Raw genomic sequence first — 21,190 nt, forward strand, 5'->3', positions numbered from 1 at the left:
ATTCCATAGACGTCACAGAGGCAGCAACTACCAACTGAATTCCCTAGGCAAAGCCACACCATTTTTGCTTTTTGCACACCCACAAACAAGATAGCTCTTACAGACAAATCTACCTCCAACAAACACCAAAAACGGAAGATGGGAAAGGCCTTCAAGGGGAGTGCTGGAGAGCCTGTGTGATGACATGAAGATATAATTCAGACCAACAGCCACCATTATTTAGATTTTATTAAAAATAAAAACTACAGGAACAAAAACTGAATGTACAACGAGAGGACGGGGAGTGGCTAGTAGGAGAAAACAAAGGAGCACAGCAATGGTGACAACCAGCCCTTGCTAGGCACAACTGGAACCAAGAATAAGCCTCATTCCCGTCTCACGACCACAGCAATCCCTGGCGCTGGGGGTGGGGAAGGCACTGGGCCACGTGTTGTGTGCTCTTCTGCCCACATTTTCTCTACTCACAGAAGCCCAGAGAAACCTGCAGGACAGAGTTCAGAAAAACACTACGAATACCTTGAACTTGCTCTTCGGCCAAAGCGGTAGAAGCATCCAGGACCGGAACTCACACCAAGAGGGCAACAAGTTCTCCTAACACCCTCATATGCTTGGTCATCTAAAACGGACTGCGGTACCCTGAACACAAGGGACTCTGGTCCAAGGAACAAAGTGGAGACCAACCTCCCATAGGCGGTGGGCTGCCAAGCAGGGGAAAGAGGAACACTGGCAAAGCGAGCCCACCCAAGATGGCATGAGGAGCAGTAAGTGGAGCTGAAGAAAGAAACAGCCTCGTTCCCAGCCCAGCCTGAGCCCAGCAAACGGTGGGGGGATGGATGGTTCAGCCCCGGGCCCCGCACGCCCTCTCCGAGTCCCTCAGCAGTTGGGTTTTGTGAGCCTGAGAGCGTGGAGTCGGCCCCACCAGCATCTCAGCGAGCTACTGTGGATGGCCCCGAGCCTCAGAACTGCTGGAGGATCATTTTCCGTTTCAGGTCATGACTGAACCTGTTCATCCTGAAGAGCTCACTGTCATAAAAAGCAGACAGGTTGTGGATGTTGATCTGACGAGCCTGAAAAGAGAAAACGTCAAGTGAGCCACGAAAGTGAGCTTCCACTGGTCTGCCGCAGAGCCTCTGCACGGTGCAACGTCTAAGGCCCATTTGTGGGGGCGGTAAACTGAGTCGGGGTCTGGAGTCGGGACACAGGGCTTGAAAGCTTAGCTCTGCCAGTTGGCTGTGTCTGTCTCCTCTGTGAGACGGGATGGCAGTAACAGGACTCACCACGGTCAAGTGTAACTGCACAGAACGGGGCTCAGCGCATCATGAACACTTCATACATGGCTCCCATCCGAGGCCTGCCCACTTAATGATGGAGCAAGGACTTCTTGGCCCCACAGACGCCGCACAGCTCCCCACGGAGCAGCCCGCCCTCCCATCTGTGCCCATACCTTGTCCACCAAGTCCTTCTCAGGCACTTCGATAGTGTCCTGCTGGGCCCCAAAGCGGTTGCGCTGGTACGTCACCTGTTCTGCCACTAACTGCTTCAGGATGAAGAGCAGCAGCTCATTGTTGTCACGCCGGAATGAAAGGTAGCGGGCAAAAGTCTGCAGGGAACAGCCACAGTCAAATGACGCCCTTCCTCACCAGGACCCTCAAGGCTACTACAGAATGACTAGTCCCCGCCACGCTCCCGTCACGACCTGCCCGAGCAGCCAGGCAGGACAGCAGAGCCCAGATCCAGAGCCTCAGGATGCCCGCCGTGGCCGCCACACAGCTCCCACACACCTTCCTCATGCTGCGCATGACGCTGAACTTTTGCGTGTCGATGAAGCTCTCCAGCATCACGCGGATGGCCATGCTGACGTCATCCTCGATCACGTAGTCCCGCAGGTGGATGCGTGCGTGGGCCTCTGCCATGCGGATCATGGACTCGATGTGCCGCACTGTGATGGGGATGCTGCCTGTGGCCTGCAGGAAGGACAGTGTCCGGCCTTGTCAGTGCGGCCAGCGGCTCCTACATGGCCACACGCTCGCGGCCTGCCGCCATCCCGCCGGCATCTTCTCTGCCCCTGGCACACCGTGGGCAGCCCAGCTGCCCGTTTCTGTCATGCGCAAGTGCTGCACACACCCGTGCAACATAAGTGGGGAAAAAAGCTGTTTGTATAAAAACTAAGTCAAATGCTCTCCAAGGACCTCATGCAGTTGAAAGGTTAAAAACAAACAAACAAAAAAATCAAACCAACAAAAAAAACAAAGAAGCTGCTGTCTGGGTTAGGTGGGTGAGACCTACCAATCTACAAGAACTCTGCAACCCAGGGGCGCTGGGTGGCTCAGTCGGTTGAGCGGCCGACTTTTGATTTCAGCTCAGGTTGTGATCTCAGGGTCGTGAGATCGAGCCCTGCGCCAGGGAGTCAGCTTGGGGATTCACTCTCTCCCTCTGCCCCGCCCCCCGCTGGCTCAAGCTCTCTATCCCTGAAATAAACAAACAAATCTTTAAAAAAAAAAAAAAAAGTTCTACATTCCAGCTGCCTTTATATTTCACTCCACTATGAAAGAACTGATGCTTGTTCAGACCACATGTTTGGGTGAGATTCACAAAGTCAGCACAGAAATTAACCAGCGGCCAACACTCAAGGGACCTTGGCCCCATACCCAGATAGACAAATGCACGCACATTTACGTTCCATCTGAAACAAAATGGCTAAGGTATTTACGTATCATTTTTTAAAGGCGTTCCAGCTCTAGCGCTTCTTAGATTAACAGACTGCACAGCTAAAGAAGCTTTTGCTGAGCTCCCCTCCCTGCATCCCCCCCGCCCCGCCCAGCTGTGCCCTGGGCCCTCACCATGGACTCTTTCCTCAGGTCACTGTACATCTTGGCCACCTTGTCCTGGTCCATCTGGTTGAGCTTTGGGTGGACCCTCTCCTTAGCATAGATGATGTACTTCTTCAGGACTTCCTGCGGCAGGGGCTCCACACCGTACGTGTTGGGCATGGCGGGTTCGCGGGTGCCCGTGCTGCCCAGGCCCTCGTCCTTGTTGCTGGGGTGGTGCCTGATGTGGCTGCCAACCACAAAACGGGCCAGCATCTCATCCTAAGACAAGAGGGGAGAGGGCAAGTCACAGAGTGAGTCTCATGACCTGGCTTGGAGTAAGCTGGCTCGCTGGTAGAAGTGAAAGCTGCAGGTGCTGGAAGATGACATTCCCGCAACAGTATCATCCGATGCCTACTCTGTGCCAGGAAGCTGTGGGTGCTGGGGGTCACCGGTGCACATGACAAAGCTCGAGCTCACCTCTTGGTGAGAGAAGAGCAGACAGACACAGTTTTCAGAATAACCACAGAAAGGACCATGCACAGGACTGAGGGCCTGAGGAGACTCAGCCATACAGCCAACTAGAAAGAGCCTTCCAGGAAGAGCGAAGAGCATGTTGACAAGCCAAGGCCTGGCAGCTGCAAGGGAGGGAAACAGGTGGGGTGGCCAGAGTGGATGAAGTGAAGGGGGCAAGGAGGAGAGGCGAGGAGGAGAGACAGGCCCAGAGGAGGCCTCTCGGGGCCAGTGGATTCTCTGCTAGTTACAGTGGAAGCTGCCAGCAGGTTAAGAAGAGGCATAATCCACCTTATGTTTTCAGAAGATGGGCTGGCTTCCAACTGGAGAAGGCCTTAACTGGGTGTGGGAGTGGAAGCCAAGAGACCGACCACAAGACACGGCAGTCTTCTGGATCTGAGCAAGAGAAGCCAGGACTCGGTTGCAGCAGGGAAGCGGTAAGAAGTGGGTGGGCACAGGTGGTCGGGCCAGAAGGGCCTGGTGGCAGAGACTGGACTCTGCCGGCTGGGCAGCGGACATGGGCCAGTGAAGGAAAGAGAAACCGAGGCTGACTCAAACACCGCGGTCCAAGTGGCATCCCGGTCTCTGCGCCTGACTCAACACAGGCCCCAAGCCTCGCTCAAGGTCCCCGGAACTTACTGCATGAGCCCCGGGACACGGGGTTGTGTACCTGGACTGGGTCCACTGTGTCCCTCACCACACACAGGACATCGAAGCGGGAAATGATAGGCTCCGTGAGGTCCACATTTTCTGAGAAGGTGAGCGAGGGGTCATAGCGGCCTCCTGTAACAAAAAGGCACCTCTCCATCAGGGCTCATGCTCCCTCGATCTGCTCTTCTTCTGAGCACAAAGTTCTTGCCAACCTCAAGGTGCTTCAGGGACGCAAGAGAAAGACGACTTCGGAAAAGGAAGGATGCTCAGTACCTGCATCTGCCAGGCCTTCTCGACAAGACAAGGAAAAGGGCTTTCCTGGAGCATTTGCCTGAAAGAGCCTTTAGACTAAAAGTCTAATCAACTCCCAGCAGGAAAAACCTAGAATAAGGTGGGTGAGGTGCCTGAGTTCCCTGCCCACAGGCTGACTGGGATCAACAACCAACTCCACCCAACCTTAGATAACGCACTAGATTTTTCTGTCTTCTGAGGAAAATGTCCAAAACTGGTTCTAAGAACATGGCTTAACAAAAGACCCCAAGTCTTGCTTCCATGCAGCCCCAGCAAGAACCGTGGAAGAGAGGAAGGTTTTCTGATGCTCAGTTCCTTCCTCAGACCTCGGGACTGGCCGAGGGACGCTGCAGGCTTCTATTCCCCAAGGTGAGGCCTCTCTGGGTCCAGCCCCGCTGTGGCAGACCCCAGCCCCCGTGGCCGTCGTGCCTGGCGTACCTATGGGGTTGGCTGCGGCAATGATGGTGCAGCGAGCCTGCAGGGAGGTGACGATGCCGGCCTTGGAGATGGAGATGCTCTGCTGCTCCATGGCCTCGTGGATGCTGGTTCTGTCCTGGTCATTCATCTGCAGGAGGTTCAAATGTGTGATGCTTGCCCCGACCGCTATCCCGTTAACACCTGTTCCCCCACTCAGGGCTAAGCCAACACATCCCGAATCCCATCGCCATGGGGCCCAAGGACCCACCTTGTCAAATTCATCGATGAGACACACTCCTCGGTCAGCCAGAACCAGGGCTCCTGCCTCTAAGGTCCATTCCCTGCTGACGGGGTGCCGCTGGACATATGCCGTGAGGCCCACGGCTGAAGCCCCCTGGCCGGTGGTGAAGATGGCTCGGCTAGACACTTTCTCAATGTATTTGAGGAACTGAGACTTGGCTGTGCCAGGATCTCCACACAAGAGCACGTTGATGTCGCCTCGCACCTTGTGCTTACCCCCTGAAGGAGGCAGGGATGGAGGTGGGGATAAGAGGGAGGGGAGGGGTGCCAGACATAGCCGGATTATCTCTAATTTCTCAGTCTGCTTAAGCCGATGGCAAAGCATATTTTCTAGAAAGGGATGCAAGACCCTAGGACTAGCAATCCCACTTCTGAGAACTGAACCCAGAGAGATGGGGGCACAGGGCCACTACTATAAAGACGCTCTTAGGAAAGTTAAGAAACTAGAAGCAATGCAGATGTTTTCCACTGAGAAGAACAGCTCTGTATGCTGTGCTATAGGGACCTTGATGCACTCGCTTATGGGAATAAATCTGCTCAGCATGCACCAGTGCAATAAGATGCCCCACACATGCTAATGAGCAGGAAGAGGTAAGCTGAGTATTTTACAGTCACTTACACGCAGGTACAGGAAATACTGTGTTTATGAACAGAAATACACGCATGCCATGGAATTGTATTATTGTGTAAATAGACGTGTAAGTCTATGTGAATGGCCATGCAAAGGTCCACTAGTGCACACACCACACTGATCAGGAGTGACCCACCAGGAGGTGACTGGATTAGAAACGGTGGTCAGCAGGGACTTCCATCTTTCTGTGACTTCTAACAATTTAAGAAGAGGATGTAATTCTCTCTACATATTCATGTATTATTTTTATAGTTAAAACCGCCCAAGGTACCATAGCCACGGGCTACACTCTCCCTACAATGACCGAGCCACACATGGTCTGGCCATCTGCTAACATGTACTTTTTCCCCAGGCACCCAACCTTTAAATGCAAAGTCCTGCCTTGTCTGGTACCTGCAACGCAGAGGGAAAGGGGGTGGCACCCAACGCCACTCACCTGGGTTTTTGGGCTCCCCTCCAAACAGAGCCAGCGCCAGGCCTCTCTTGATGTCTTCGTGCCCATAGATGGAAGGAGCAATACTGGCAAAGATCTGCAAGGGAGGGAGAGCCAGTGAGAACGGGCGCATCTGCTCTGAGTCTGGGCCAACCCCCCACATACGGTAGGTCCCCCACCGGCTCGAATCTCAGGGTACAGGGATGTCTCCAGCCCCAGAATGCCCACACCACGGCTGCCGCAATCCCACCAGGCCCCAGCACCAAGCCCTGCTCTCTGACCTTGGGCGGGGCAATTAGTTGGCTTTTCCTGAGAATCACAGAACTTTAGAGCTTAACAGAATGTCAGTCGGACCCCCTTTCTAGTCAGATTTCAGAAAGGACTACCCAAAGGTCACAGAAAGGAGACAAGACCCAGGCCCATGAAACAGGGCCATGTGTGGGAAGAGGGTGGGCTTTGACAACACAGATGTAGGAAGACACCTCCCACAGGCTCTGTGGCTGCCTGAGCCTCAGTCTCCTCAAATGGAAGACAGGTATCACAACCCAATTCAGAGGACTGGGTGGGCCCTAAGTGAGAGGTTTATACAAGTTTATACAAGTGCCTGGCTCCCGGCTATGCTGTGATAGCCAAATATGATAAATATGGAACATTCAGGAGATGGGCCCACCAGGAAGTCGTCATTTCAACTGGTAAGTCACGGAGACATCTATTTGTGAGAGAAAGAGAGAGAAGAGGAAAAGAGAATCTCAAAATCTGCATGATTTTTAAAGATGAAACCAGAGACAACAAAGAAATGTCTTGCCAGTAGGAAGCAGCTTCCATCTCCTGCACGCTTTTACTGTTCTCGACCTTCCTGCCATCTGCATGGAGGGACTCCACAGAAGCAGTGCATGCCCCTCCTTCCCCCTTACAGGTTACACTGAGGCGGCTTGTACCGCAGCAGGCCCTGCGGGGGGGGGGGGGGGGGGGGGGGGGGAACGCCGAAGCAGGAAAGTCAGTGCTGAAAATCTGGAGGGCACCCACTGGATCCAGCTGTCCTGCCTGCCCACCAGCCAGACAGAAGAACTGCTCCCTCGGGGCTCCCTTGAAGCATGAAGGTGGGAGATGTCCCGTTCTTAAGAGCTGGAGTCAGGGGTCAGCAGTTTATCCTGCGGATGGCCACTCTGCACTGCTGCCAGGGGGCGGCATGACCAGCAGGTCCTTCTGGAAAGAGGATATGCCAATATCACTGGTACTGAGCTGGAAATGCCTCCTGCCGTTACTTTATATAATAAGTCAGGAGTGGAGGTCAGTTTCCACTTGGACACTTTTGCTGGTTCTTTCCTTGGCCCTAACATTTCCTGCAAAACCCAGCCCAAGGAGACACAAACTGCATTAACTGGTGCACAGTGGTCCAAGCCTGATGTCTACAGAGGCTGGCCTCTCTTAATACTATTTCCCACTGAAAGAAAATTCTACTCTCCATGGGGCTATTTGGAGAAATGGCTGATCCCAGGTCTGGGCAGGAATTGTGTAAAAAGAACCTGCAGTGTCTTATATAAGAAAGAAGAAAGCTATCAGAGACCTGGGGTCACGCCAATAGGACTCAGAACGATGGGCTTCATGCTCGGCAACTAGAGGGACCCGCTGGGCATCACCCGGATGGCCACTGCAATGCTGAAGCCTCGATGTTGTTTAAGTCCGCTCATCTGTGAGGACACTCAGCGGTCACCTCAGAGGAGAACCGTTCATTATTTTGAAAACTGGTAAATGAAGGGAAAGGATCAAGCACAATCCTGCTTTTTCTACAGGACCTCTACCTAGGCACAGTCCAATAGTTAATAAAGAGAAGTTTTTCTACGCAGAAGCATTCCAGAAGATAAATGAAGGAGGATTTGGAATTAGAAGACCGTCATTTTGCGACCCCTAATGAATGAGTAGGTTTAGCCAAGGATCGTCAGTGGCTGCTAAGATCACAGAGAGACAAGGAGACGCCAGGTGCTACGGTGGGAACACAAGACCTCTAGCCCATCTCGCCACGGACCCCACCCAAAAAGAAATCAGCCTGGATACTGATTATGCATGTGCATCATTGACAATTCACAGAAAACAGATGGCCCAGGACTACGTTCGACAAAGACCATCTACAACACCCAGAGTGTCAAAATCTCAACAGGACAGATGACCCAGATTCTTCCACAAAAAGAGAGGGAGAGGGGACCTAAAGACGGAGACTTAAGAGACAGATCAACCAGTCCCAACGTGCGGGCCTTACTTGGACATCAACTCCAAGAGACTTTTAAAAAAAGAAAAAAGTAGGATAATCAGGGAAATGCGGACACCAAGGAAATACTTGCTACCACGGAACCGCGAACCCGTTTTTAAAGTGTGGCCTCGGTGCTGTGGTTCGGTGCAGTAGGGAGGGCCTGTTACAGATCCACGGCTGCAGGTCAAACACTGTGTGGGGAACTGGTTGCAGTCATTGAGGGGACTGGGCGTGAGTACAGAGGACACAGGGGTGGCCCGACTCCAGCTGCAGGTGGAGCCCGGGGGAAGGACGTGCAGGGTTCATTGTACCCACTCCATGTGTATGTCTGCAAGTTTCTGTAATAAGGCTTCAATATTCAGACCAGGACTTATACTTGGGTGGCCACAGAACTCACCATAACCAAGTACCGCCCCAACACACACACGTCCTGCCGAGCTGCAGTAACTTAGGGAGAGGGAGCAGAGAGCAGTCCCTGGCGTGCAGACTCAGACTAGACTGTGTGAACAGGGATCCTGGCTCTGCCGTTAGCTGCTATGCTGCATGGCAGCTTACTTAACCCGGGCCTCCGTTTATTCACCAATAACACGGGCACCCGTAACACCTCCATTATAGGATTGTTACTGTTACTACTATCTGGAAATTACCTATGCAGTGTCAAGCAGATGCTTAGCGCTCGGTATGCAGGACTCTTCCATTGCACCCTCACCTGTGCTGGGAATGTCAGGAGAGACAGTCCGCCATGGATGTCTCATCTTCCTGGACGTCTTGTGGGTGTGCAAGGCTGCCCGTCCCTGACCTCTCTTTACCCAGACTGTTTCTCAGAGCTGTTCCCGTGGCAGGCACCCCTGCAAGGATGAGGTAATGTCTCCCTCCAGGACCAAGAGCAGCAGGCCCCCTTCTCGCCTGTTATGCACAGCTGCCCAGGCTCAACTCCCCTCCTGCAAAGCACCCGCTGCATCCAGATGGGCCTCCCTACAGACTAGAAGGCAGGGAAGCAACCATGCTAAGGCTAACGCTGCTGTCGCTGACCCAGCTGGTCTGAGAGAGTAATGGGCAAATGTACTGGCTAGGAAGAAAGGAAGAATCAGGGATGCCTGGGTGGCTCAGTCAGTTAAGTGTCTGCCTTCGGCTCAAGTCATGATCCCAGGGCCTTGGGATCGGGCCCCATGTCGGGCTCCCTGCTCAATGGGAGTCCGCTTCTCCCTTTCCCTCTGTCCCCCCACCCTCTGCTCATGCGCACTCTCTCCCTCTGTCTCAAATAAATAAAATCTTAAAAAAAAAAAAAAAAAAGGTAAACTCAAACCCAGACCTGCTAAGGAATGACACATTTGCCAAGAAGTATTCCACTTAACCCTCATAATGATCCTGGTTCCCCCACATCAAAAAGAAGGAAACAAACCAAGGCTCTGGTCAAACTGTCTGTTCCTAAATGAGAGAGGCAAGACCTGACCCCAGATTCCTCTGAATCTGAAGCTCATGCTCTTAATTCTCAATACACACTGCCCTATCCCCTGCCCCCGCCCCCACCCCGCTCAGAACAGCCCCGACACGAAGTGCGGCCAAGTTCCCACCCACACAGCTACTGTGAGCACAAGACAATGCACAGGAAATGTCTAACGTGCCCTAAAGCTATTTTTATCCTCCTACGGACCTTTATGCTTTCAACATCCATTGTCCCGGGCGGCACGCCCATCCAGTTTTTGTACAACTAGTTTAAATTTTGTACCGACGTGCAAAACAGCTAGCTGCTGAGCATGCAGCAGCGCACCATTCACACGAGCACATCCACGTAATCCTTGTAACAACTCTCCCGTGGGTGCTACCTACCGTCAGCTCATCCGTACAGAGGCGAGCAACTCATCTGATCACACCAATGATTAGGCCAAAAGCCAAACCTAAGGAGTCTGATTCTCCTGTTAGTTCTTTAAAATCTAAGTGTTAGACACGGCACTTATCCCTTGACTATTTCTACCTGTCAGCGGCCAGGGCTCACAAAACCAAATGGGCCGGAAGGCAAGCTGAGTTCATCACACTGCAGAGGACAGAGCAGGGGGTGGCTGGGACAGACAGCAGGGAGCGTGCCCCACTGGCAAGGGCAACCGCCCCTTACTTAGCTTTCCCATCAGTCGTCACTGGACAGAAACAAAGACCTAGCACTGACGGGTGCTTGGACGGCCAAAAACCGGGGCTTCCAGATTTTTACGTGCAATCTCAATTCCTAAAGGATGACAACCAATTCAAAAAGAAAAGCAAACAAAAAAGAAATGGAAACACAGAACCACCTACCAACCAACCAACCAAAACCCCTCAGCAGGCTGCATGTGGTCCACAGGCCACCAAATTGCAAACCTCTGGCTTAAATAGTTCAAATGAGCCCCATCATGACAAGCCTGTCATCCTTTCAGTTTGTCCCCAAAACTGCCGAGTGTGGTTTCTGTCTTTGTCCAAGTTCTTGGTAAAAATATCCACCCTGACAGTGGGCTAAAGCGGTCAGTACAGACCAACGCTCCCTGGTATCACCCAGCCCTCCTTCCCCGACGGGACTCAGAAAGGTGTCCTACAGAGATGTCATCGTCTCTAGAAGGATTCCCCTCTAGATCCTTCTAAAAGACCTCTGTTTAGAAGTCACCGTCTCCAACCCTGAGGGGATCACGGTGTAAGCGTGCAGGTGTAACTGACCTTGAGCAGTCACTACCATGATGCTGGGACACGTCTGCCTGGCAAAGTCAGCTGTGTGGACAAAGAGGCAGACAAAACAGCAGCTATCACCACACCAAAGTGTGGCAGAACCTTCTATGTTAGGGCCATTAGGGGCAGTTCTGGAAGTCTGGGGCACAAGGCACACACAGGGACTGGCCTGTCCAAAGCCTGAAGTCAAGCACATCCTGCCTCCCACGCTCTATCTGCTGCCGCTCCTGTCTCCTCAACAGAGCAGAAGAGCAGTGGCTGAGAACTGTAGCAGAGGGGAATAGGGCATTAGCGAACTGTTCTAGAAGCACACTGCTCCTTCGGCAGCTCGGGCACACGTGCACACAGCTGATGCGTGCCAGGTTAGCGGCGAGGGCCGGGTCGCCAGCCCTGGACAGACTGGCTCAAATACTAGTGAAGAGTCTGAAAACATGTCCATCGTGTTAGTGCTAATCTTCCTCTGGGAAGAGTAGGCAGCAAAGAATCATGGGTTGTGGCTTTCTTCCCATGTTACTGATTAAGTGAAAAGATCCTGTGTTTTTGTTTTCTTTCTTATTATCGGGGATCCTGATTAACTATGAGCCCCAGGAAGGGAAGGACTGTGTCTGACTTCCCACCACGATCCTAGAACACGGCCTACAAGGTATTCAAGGACTGGGTGTATTGGCAGAATGAAGTTCTTGTCCTCCCGAGGCTGGGGAAACCCCTGCCTCTCCTGGTGGAACCCCAAATCTCAGTGGCCCAAGTGAAGGTAATGGAGGTGAGTGCGTCAGATGTGGCCCTGCCCTCAAGGGAAGGATGCCATTTGCTCAGTAAGCCAAATGGAGCCTGCACTGATTGACCTGAACTGAGAGTCTGGCTCTTAAATCCCTAGCTCCCCAACCTTCAGCAAAAATGTCTATAATTAAAAAAAAAAAAATCTAAAACCCTCTTGGGGTAGCATTCTTCCCAGAGAAATGGGTGTTGGGTCCTCCCCTGGTCTGACACCAGGGGATATACCCTCACAAGATGAGTTATTCCTACTGCTCCACCTGTTTCAGCTTTGAGCCTGGGCTCGACTCAATCCACTGACTCCTCATCACAGCCCCATCCCGTCGAGGGGTGAGTCCCCGAAGACAGCATTCCAGCTCCTCCCCCATAGCGCAGCCCCCCTCTTCCCCCCAGATCAAGGCAAGTTGATCGAGCCAATGCTGGGAAGGGAAAGAATGAAGAAACGGAGCCCAGACCCCAAGACCCGGGAATCAGGACCATGGTTCTGGGGCCTCCTCTGGAAGCACGACAATCCCGCCTGGACTTCCACCTGCCTTCTCCCCGATCTGCTGGTCCTTGGAAAGGCTGGTGATCATCTTCACATCTTCGTCCGTCAATTCCCCCACAGCAACCTTGTTGTCCTTCTTGGCTACGTGGTTGGCTAGGATGACGGTGGCGAAGACAGGGAAGCCATTGGCCGTGTTGAGGGAGCCGTCATAGTTGTTGTGGTAGATGCCAGTCAGCTCCTAGGAGAGGGGACACAACCCAGAGAGCCGGGCCGGGGTTAGACTCAGGGCCAGGGTCCTCCCCCCGCTGCCTCCACCATCCGATCTCTCCTCCTCAACTCCTCCCTGCCAGACAGCGAGATGAGTAACCTGGAAGACCAAAGCAAAACTTCTACCCCCTACATTCCGACTGGCCAGTCCTTTACAAGGAGGAAAGGCTCCTCCTCCAGTGACCTCAGCCTACCCTCCCGCTGCCAGCAACCCTCTCTGCACCACAGATGCTCACGCTGATGTCCTTAGCAACTTGGCTCCCTGGCCTGCTTCTGGGCCACTTACTATCTCATCTCCTGGCTTACAGCTGTCCACCAGATCGGCGAGCAGGATAGCATCTTTGGAGCGAGGCAGCCGGCCAGCCGCCACTTTGCCGGGACTCTCCTGAATTCGGATGCGCTGGTAGTTCTGATAAATGGTCTGCGTGGGACAAACAGAGGTCACAGGGGCCTGTCTCTGCATGGCCGACTTCGCGCTCCTCCAAGCACAGACTTATTATGTCACCTGACCCTGGCCACAGCCCCATGAGTAAGGAGAACAGATAGGCTTCCTATATCTCCATCAGCTGACCAGAAAATGGACAGCCAAAGCAGAAAATGAGACTGCTGTGACCAACACATGGATGGTCCCCACTCCTGCCACTACTCCTGTGGATGCCTCCTTACTGCAAGACAGTCAAGCACCTGCTTGTAGCTAAGCCCTGGTGCATATGGACGCCACAGCCATGCTGTCTAAGTTCAAACCCTAGCTCCATGGCTTAAGCTGTGTGATCCTGGGCAAGTGATGTCACCTCTCTATGCCTTCTCTGCGGAATGGGGATGCTAAGGCTCTGAGTGCAACTTCACAGTGAGGGTTAAATCACGTCATACAGGGGGCACCTAGGTGGTTCAGTCGTTAAGCGTCTGCCTTCGGCTCAGGTCATGATCCCAGGGCCCTGGAATCGAGCCCTACATCGGGCTCCCTGCTCTGCGGGAAGCCTGCTTCTCCCTCTCCCACTCCCCCTGCTTGTGCTCCCTCTCTTGCTGGGTCTCTCTCTGTCAAAATAAAATAAAATAAAATCTTTAAAAAAAAAAAGCAGTTGCTCTGGATCCTGAGTTCTAATCTTTTGGGCCTCTTTCTAGCTGGGTGACTTTGGGGTCAATAATATCACCTGCCTCAAAAGGTGTGATGAAAACTGAATTATACATCACCCACCCACTAGGTACCTTGCAAGTATTCCAGAAACTTCAGCTGTAATTATTACTTACGTAGAAGCAGAGCCTGAAACCCTGCTCCTATGTAAGAGCCTTCTCAAGGAGCTTCCGGGAAAGCGGACTCTTAAGGAGGATGAGCTGAACAGGCAGGGGAAGACTCTGGGCAAAGGCATGGGCTCACCCTCCCCAAGGCAAGGTGCACCTGAGCTTTTGAGCAGGTCTGTTTTCGGCTGTGGGCTGCCACAAGCAGAAACTCTCAGGCGCTTTCTGGTAAGGACATCCCAGCTAGGGCACTTCTCAGAGGTGCAGAGTACTGAGAGCTCAGCCACCGGCATTCACGGCAGCAAGGCGGTAAACGGGGTTTGGGCATCCCCCGAAGGTATTGCGATGACCCCGACTCTACAGATGAAATCATTCAAATACAAAGGCAAACAGCCCAGAAGCTTTCAGCAGGGCCTCCTGAATCCAGCACAGCAATGTCTAAGCTAGTTATAATCCAGAGGCCCCCAACGAGAGGCCCACAGAGAGGCAGGTATCAGAAATGCCAAGGGGAAGCCCCATGGGAGTGAGGGATGGGAAAGCAGGTGCCTTACTAAGGAGACAGCTGAACAAGGAATCAGCCCAGTTTTACCAGAACTTCCCTTTTTTTTTTTTTTAAAGAAAAACCATCAACTTTGACATATTAAACAAAATGCCCTGGTTTTAAAATATTGGCTTGAATTTTTGAAAACACCCCACGGGCCAAACTAAACAGCTGGCCAGACATATCTGGTTCGCCTCAGGGCATGGCCAGTGCACAAGTCCATCTTATTTCCAGGGGCTGCCACGCTCATCTAACTGCCTTAGAAGTGGGGCAGGCCCGGTGTAGACAGGAAGGGCAGCCACCAGCAGGCGCGGACTCTCACCTCTTCCATGTTAACTTCAAAGGGGCCAGCCGACTGGCACTCAGGGCAGGAGCCCGGCTTCACCTCCTGGTTCTGGGACTGACAGAAGGGCCCCAGCACGAAGTTACACTTGTTGCAGTTGTACTTGACCATGCTGAGCTGGGGCAGGACGCCCGTGCAGCTGGTCACCACCCCGCTGGTGCGGATCAGCTGGTTCAGGTGCAGCTGCCTGCAGGGACAAGAGGGCCTATCAGAGGCCTGGAGACCGATGACTGACCCATGCCCTCCAGAGGTCAGGCTCTAAGTGAGGTGGATCCAGAAAACTTGGATCCCACCAGATCCACACCATCGCACCTGGTCCAAGCCAGAGTGCCAGGCGGGGAGGGCGCTCCTTGGCCACAGCCAGCCCGCCCAGAAACCTATGGCCCTGTTGGAGCTCCCCTGAACGAAGCTGGGCCACAGGGTGCTGAGGATGCAGGGCCTCAGGTTCACCCTGCCCTTGGCTCACCTCAGCGAGCGCAGCTCCTCTACAAGAGGCAGGTGGGAGATGCGCACGTGGATGTGGCTGGCGATGCGGTCGTACTTCGGGTACATGGCCAGCACGACCTCCAGCGCAGCCTCGTCGAAGATCTGCAGCAGCTCTGCCGGCGCCTCTGGCAGGAAGTAGGCCAGGACGTGCTCCCGGGCCGCCAGGTCCTCATAGTTCACCACCAGGCTCTCGCGGTTCTCTGGAGGCGGGAAGAAAGACTAAGCACAGAGCTCAGCCGGGGACACGGCAGGCAATTTCCCTCTCCCTGTGCAAGGAGAAAGGCCTGCCCCCCACCCCCCCATCCTTGACTTAGAGCTGGAAACCCCAGCCCTGACTTCTAAACCTGCCCTGCTTTAGCTGTGTGACTCAGGCAAGTGACACATCTTAAGCCTCAATTTCCCAATCTAAAATGCGGACATCACACGACATATGAAATCACATTAAGTGGAACGATATGTGCAGGAGGACTGCAAACTCAAAATGCCTAAAAGGACCACGAAGGAAACCTGTGAATAAACTGTATCAAATACAAGACAAAAGGGAGTGGTGTGTACAGCAGCGGACCAAGATCCACGTGCCTCCTTTTAATTCCTGTCCACAGAAATGTGCTATTTTCTGACTAAAGTAGTAATCCAGACTTCTACATTAAATCTGCCACCTTTTAAGCATGTCAGATACTTTTGTGGTTCAGCTGTCCAGCAGAGCGTCCTAGTGCAGACATGCAATGCTTTTTGTATCTGCTGATGACGGACATCTCAGGCTTCAGGTGCTAGCTCCTGTCCAGCAACGGGCAAGTGGCTCAGTATTCCCTGCACTTCATATTTCTATTAAACATGCTGTTAAAAGGCCCAAGTGAATGACGCCCTACGGGAGAATTCTGCAAGGCAGACTGCGGTGAGCAGAGAGGCAGCGGGGACACGTGGAAGCCACACCTTTACACATGTCGCTGATGCGCTCCTTGAAGACGTTGTGGCCGTGGCCATCCACATGAGTGCGCAGGAAGTTCTTAAAGCGGTGGTGGATCTCCAGGCGTGGGCCCGCCATGCTCACCCACTCACGCACGGAGTGGCCCTTAAGGTCCTCCAGGTTCTCGATGCTCTCGATCATGTCTTCGTCCTCCTCGCCGTCCTCTGTGGCCCGCTCTACCTGGCGGCGTTTCCGGGAGGGGCGCTCCTCATCCTCCTCATCGCTGTCTGGGGGCCAAAAGGGTACCCTCAAGTGAAATTTTCCTACCACCTTCCACCTGCCTTCCCCAGAACTCCTTTTCCAGCCCCCTGAGGCTCGGGAAGCTAGGACCAGCCTTGCACCCTTGGAGGTGCAGACATTTGAACCTACCGTACAGGAGCCCGCGACGCATGCGGCCCAGGCCCCGGCCGGCCTCTCGGTCACGCTGCCGCATGGCCCGTTCTGCTGCTTCCCTTTGACTGGCTGTCAGCTCCTCGACGTCCTCATCGTCCAGGGCCAGACCCTCAGCCTCGTAGACATCCAGTTCTGGGATGGCACGATAGTCCCTGAGGGAGCCCCAAAACAGACCCCGTTAGTATCAAAAACAAAACAAAAGCGGGCCTAGGAACTGGGCCTACTCCAGCCTGGGCAGGCCAGAAGAGTCCCCAGGCAAGAAATACAAAGGCTCCAAAAGGATCTCCAACAGAGACAAAGTGTGGTCTGTGCATACAATGGAATATCATTCAGTCTCCAAAAGGAAGAAAGTCTGACTGTGCTACAGTGTGGGTGAATCCTGAGGACAATGGGCTCAGTGAACTAAACCAATCACAAAGGACAAATACGATAGGATTCAGTTTGGGGAGGTGAAAAAGTTCTGGAGATTGGTTGCACAACAACGAGAGTGTACTTAATGCCCCTGAACTGGACACTTAAAGATGATTAAGATGGTAAATTCTGTGTTATGTGTATCTACCACAATAAAAAACAGAGGGAGGGGACCTCCAGACAGCTCTGAGCATCCAAAAAGAAACAAATTTGAAGAACCAGAAAACCTTCAGGCAGAAAGGCCCTTCAGCCAGCCAGCCCCAGCTCCCCAACAGGGCAGAAATTCTCCCTGCACCTTCCCCTCCCAGACAATGCCACGTCAAACCCCTTGAAGTACTGGGAAGGTCTTCTATTGACATCAGCCAAACCAGCTTCTCTGAAACGCCTGCCCACTGGCTCAACCCTCTCAGCTACTCCAACACCTCCAAGGACCTGTTTTCCACGATGTCACCTATCAGGTATCTGAAGGGGAATGCTGTCTGGACAAAGAACCCACTGAGAGCAAGGACGGCTTTCCTCCCTGCAATTCTGGGAGGCAGACATCATTACTCCATCTGAAAGATGAGGAAACAGGATTATGGGGATGATAGGGCTTTTGCCAAGAGCCACTCAGCAGAGCTGGGTGTCAAAACACAGTCCAACCACAACCTTCAGGCTTGTTCTCTGATACCACACTACCTCCCCAAGACGATCCTCTGGAATTCTCCCTTTTTTCAGAGTAAATGGTGATTGGGGGGGACCTGCTACCTTTTTTTTCTTTTTTTGAATAAACTCAGAGTAAGTAATCCCATGTTGCTGATGCCAGAAACAGATCCCGGAGGAGCCAGGTAAATGTGTGGGCTGATCCATTTCTGAATTCTTAAATGTTCTCAGTTAAAACATATTTGTCTGACTCATTGAGAAAATGTTAAGTCACACGAGATGTCCTCTGTCCTCAGTGAAATTCTAATTGGTCCATAAAAAATTAATAAATTGGGTTTTATCAAAATTAACAACTTCTGTGCCTCAAAAGACACCATTAAAAAGGGAGGGGGGGCCTGGGTGGCCCAGTTGGTTAAGCGTCTGTCTTCAGCTTAGGTCATGATCGTGGGGTCCTAGGGGATTGAGCCCCGCGCTGGGCTCCTTGATTGGTGGGGAGTCTGCTTCTCCCTCTGTCTGTGCTGCTCCCCCACCTCGTGCTCTCTCTCTCTCTCTTGCTTGCTTTCTCTCTCAAATAAACAAAATCTTAAAAAAAAATAAATTTTTAAAATAGCAAGACTGAGAAGAAAATATTTGCAAATCACGTATCTGATAAGGGACCTGTACCCAGAATAAATTTTAAAACCTCTTACAACTCGATAATATTAAAAAAAAAAAAAATCAAGCAATCCAATCATAAAATGGGCAAAAGATCTGAATAGACATTTCTCCAAAGATATACAAATAGCCAATAAGCACATAAACAGATGTTCCACATCATTAACCACCAGAGAAATACAGATCAAAACCCCCATGAGACATCGCCTCACACCCACCGGGATGGCTATCACCGAAAACCAGAAAATAACAGGTGTCTGCAAGAACCACAGGAATTAGAACCCTCATACACCACTCGTGGGAATGTAAAATGGTGAAGCTCTTCTGGAAAAAGGTCTAGCGGTTCCTCAGAAGATGAACCACAGAGTTAAACACACGAGCCAGCGATGCCATCCCTAGATACATGCCGAAGAGAATTCAAAATGTGTGTTCACGTAAAAACTTCAGAGCTGGCTGATTTGTCCAAAGGCTCCCAGTTCCTTCCATAGTGTGGCACATACGGCGCATCTGCTCTCATCATCTGGGGTGATGGGACTTAAAGCAAAGATCCGAAAGGTCCAGGGAGCCCTTGCAAGTCCCTCCGGTGGCTCACCCCATGGACTGTGGGATGGCCTGGACACCATGTTTGGAACCCCTGAGTCAGGGTAAAAGAAGGCCCCAAAGGAGAGTCTTCATAAGGCTCTGGGCATTCAAACAATTCTACTACTAGCATTTCTACCAAATCCTGCTTGTAAATACGGGGTAGAGCAGCAGGAGAAATCTAACCCTGCTCCCTTGCAGAGCCTACTCCATTACCTTACCATTAACTCTCATAACCTTTAATACATGTTTCTATTTTTATTAATAAGTGTGAAAATATCTAACTCAGGGCCAGGTACAGATCAGGTGTAATAAATATTTTCTGAATTGCATCGAAATCTTAATTAATCAGGTGCCCCCTCCGCCCCCCCACCCCGGTTTCTTTGAAGTTGCAGAAAAACACTCAGCTGCCTGCTTCCTGTTCTTCCAAATCATCCTTGGCATCCCTGATGTGGTCCACCACAGGAGAGACTCCTTGCATCCCCTGAGGTGCGCATCTTAGAGAGTTGAGGCTTACCCAGGCCTTAGGGCCCAGTCTATGATACAGCAAGTTACTCGGGCCTATGTTGTGGTTCCTTGGACTTGTCTGTTCCCCCTAGATTCTGCATGAAGGTGCACTCATAGGCAAGGATACTGATTCCTCTGCTTCCCCTGTACCCAAAGCAAGGTCACTGGATACACAGTGGGCTCTCTGCAAAACTACCTGCTGAGTAACCCGCTTTGAATGAAAATACCTCTCCATGCCATCTCCGATAAGCTCCTCTCCATCTTCTTCCTCTTCATCCAGGGGTCCCTCTGTACCTAGAAGCCCCTCAGACTCATCCTCAAAGGGGGGAAGATCACGGCCAGGGCTGGAGGTCAGGGCATCCGTGCGACGGGAGCTTCGCCCAGGGCTGGAGGTGAGAGGATCACTTCGCAGCCGCCGGGCTGGGCTGGATGCCACGGTGAAGGACTCAGATGATTCCTGCAGGAGAGGACCGAGAAGGTGAGGGCTGACTTAGCATCCTAAAGGGGGTCCTCTCCACCTGTGACCCTGTTCCCCCCCACTCCACTCCAAACCCCTCCAGCCTCAAGACTTTGCATCTCATGTTCCCTCTGTCTGGAATGCTCTCCTGTGAGCTCTCTGAGCCAATGGCTTCTCAACACACAGGAACGAGCTCAAATATCACATCCTCAAATACTCCAGGCACTGACATTTCCCTGTGTTTTCTCCATGACAAGTCACTAAGGATACCTCATTTGTTTATGTACCTGTTTCTCTACTCTTCCCACATTCCTCTCCTGTGAGCATGGCTTCCCACCCACAATATGCAAGACATTGAGGCAGGAGACAGAACATGAGAGTGACCAAAACATAAGCGATCTGGAATTTACAGATTGGTGGAGAGAACAGACAATAAATAAGACAGAGACAAAAAAAACACTACAATAATATGTGCACGAAGATGCGGGGCCTTATCTGTCTTGTGTACTCCCGGCGCCAGGCATAGAGAGGGCGCCCCACAAGCAGGTGCGGAGTAAAGTAAATGATGGTGGTCGGGTATGCCACTAAGCTCGGGTTAGGGAATTCGAGCTCCCAGCTTGGTGCGGGAGAGGAGGCATCCCCAGGGGGACTGCGGCGGCGTGGGGCCCGCTGGCTTTGCAGACCCCGCAAGGGAGGAGTAAAGGGGAGAAATCAGCTCCAAACCAGAGCCCAGGGACCCAACCCCATCTGGAAGCCCGATCCGGCCGCGGCGGAGCGGGGCGAGGGCCTGAGGACTCGACATGCGCGGCCCCTCGCCCCAGGTCCCGGAGCGCGCCCGCACCGCCCGCGCCCCCGGCCCACGCTGACATGCTGGCTCGCCGGGACCACCCGCCGGCGCCCCACGCCCGCGCCTCCCTCCCGCACGGCAGACGCGCAGGCCGCCGGGGAACACCCGCGCCCTCACCGCCATCGCAGCTCCACGATCCCCGCCGCCACTCCAGCAACAACTAGTTTTCGCGCGAAAACCGGCTCACGTGACCCTCCCGAGCCCGGGAAGCGTCTGAAGGAACACTGCGTCATGACGTCGGCCCCATCGGCGTGCCCGGGGGGCGGGCCAAAGAAGGAGGCCCCGCCCACGCCTCCGAGGCGCCCCGCCTGCCGGCCTGGTGAGCAACCGGGCTCAGGGCGGCTTTGACCTCCAGCAAAGGGGTGGGAGCTGGAGCTGCGGGTGGGGGCAGTGGGGACCAGCCCCACCTGCCGCCTGCGTGACCTCGCTCGCCCTGTGGCTGTTTTACAGATGAGGCAACGGAGGCCTGTTTTCTGAGGTCTCGTGAGCAGAAGGTCTCTTTCAACTACTCCAAAAGCTCTCAGGTTGAATACTTAGAGCACCCAGACAGCTCCAGGATGGTAGAAGGCCACAATTTGATGTTTTAGTAGGAGTTATTTTCACCGAGAAAAGCAAAGATG

At 52.9% G+C, this 21,190-nt stretch overlaps 1 protein-coding gene across 1 annotated transcript; it reads right to left on the reverse strand.

Annotated features, from left to right (window-relative positions):
- Nucleotides 1–219: 219 nt before the first annotated feature.
- Nucleotides 220–20,776, reverse strand: MCM2 (minichromosome maintenance complex component 2). Its single transcript, XM_032412238.1, has 16 exons — nt 20,688–20,776; nt 19,494–19,723; nt 16,450–16,625; nt 16,047–16,307; nt 15,094–15,313; nt 14,607–14,814; nt 12,794–12,928; nt 12,287–12,478; nt 6,047–6,140; nt 4,948–5,198; nt 4,701–4,827; nt 3,991–4,103; nt 2,841–3,089; nt 1,782–1,964; nt 1,445–1,600; nt 220–1,067 (listed from the first exon to the last, which is right to left on the reverse strand). Exons 1-16 carry the CDS (start codon nt 20,691–20,693, stop codon nt 957–959), a joined length of 2,712 nt encoding a protein of 903 aa, XP_032268129.1. The 5' UTR covers nt 20,694–20,776; the 3' UTR covers nt 220–956.
- Nucleotides 20,777–21,190: the final 414 nt, after the last annotated feature.

This window comes from Phoca vitulina, unplaced genomic scaffold (genome assembly GCF_004348235.1).
Source record: "Phoca vitulina isolate PV1807 unplaced genomic scaffold, GSC_HSeal_1.0 scaffold13, whole genome shotgun sequence".
NCBI lineage: Eukaryota > Metazoa > Chordata > Mammalia > Carnivora > Phocidae > Phoca > Phoca vitulina.

Coding starts and splice junctions, on each gene's coding strand:
- MCM2 (XM_032412238.1), bottom strand. Junction 1,965..2,840: donor ACCTGAGGAAAGAGTCCATG/GTGAGGGCCCAG, acceptor TCCTTCCTGCAG/GCCACAGGCAGCATCCCCAT. Junction 1,068..1,444: donor AGAAGGACTTGGTGGACAAG/GTATGGGCACAG, acceptor TTCTCTTTTCAG/GCTCGTCAGATCAACATCCA.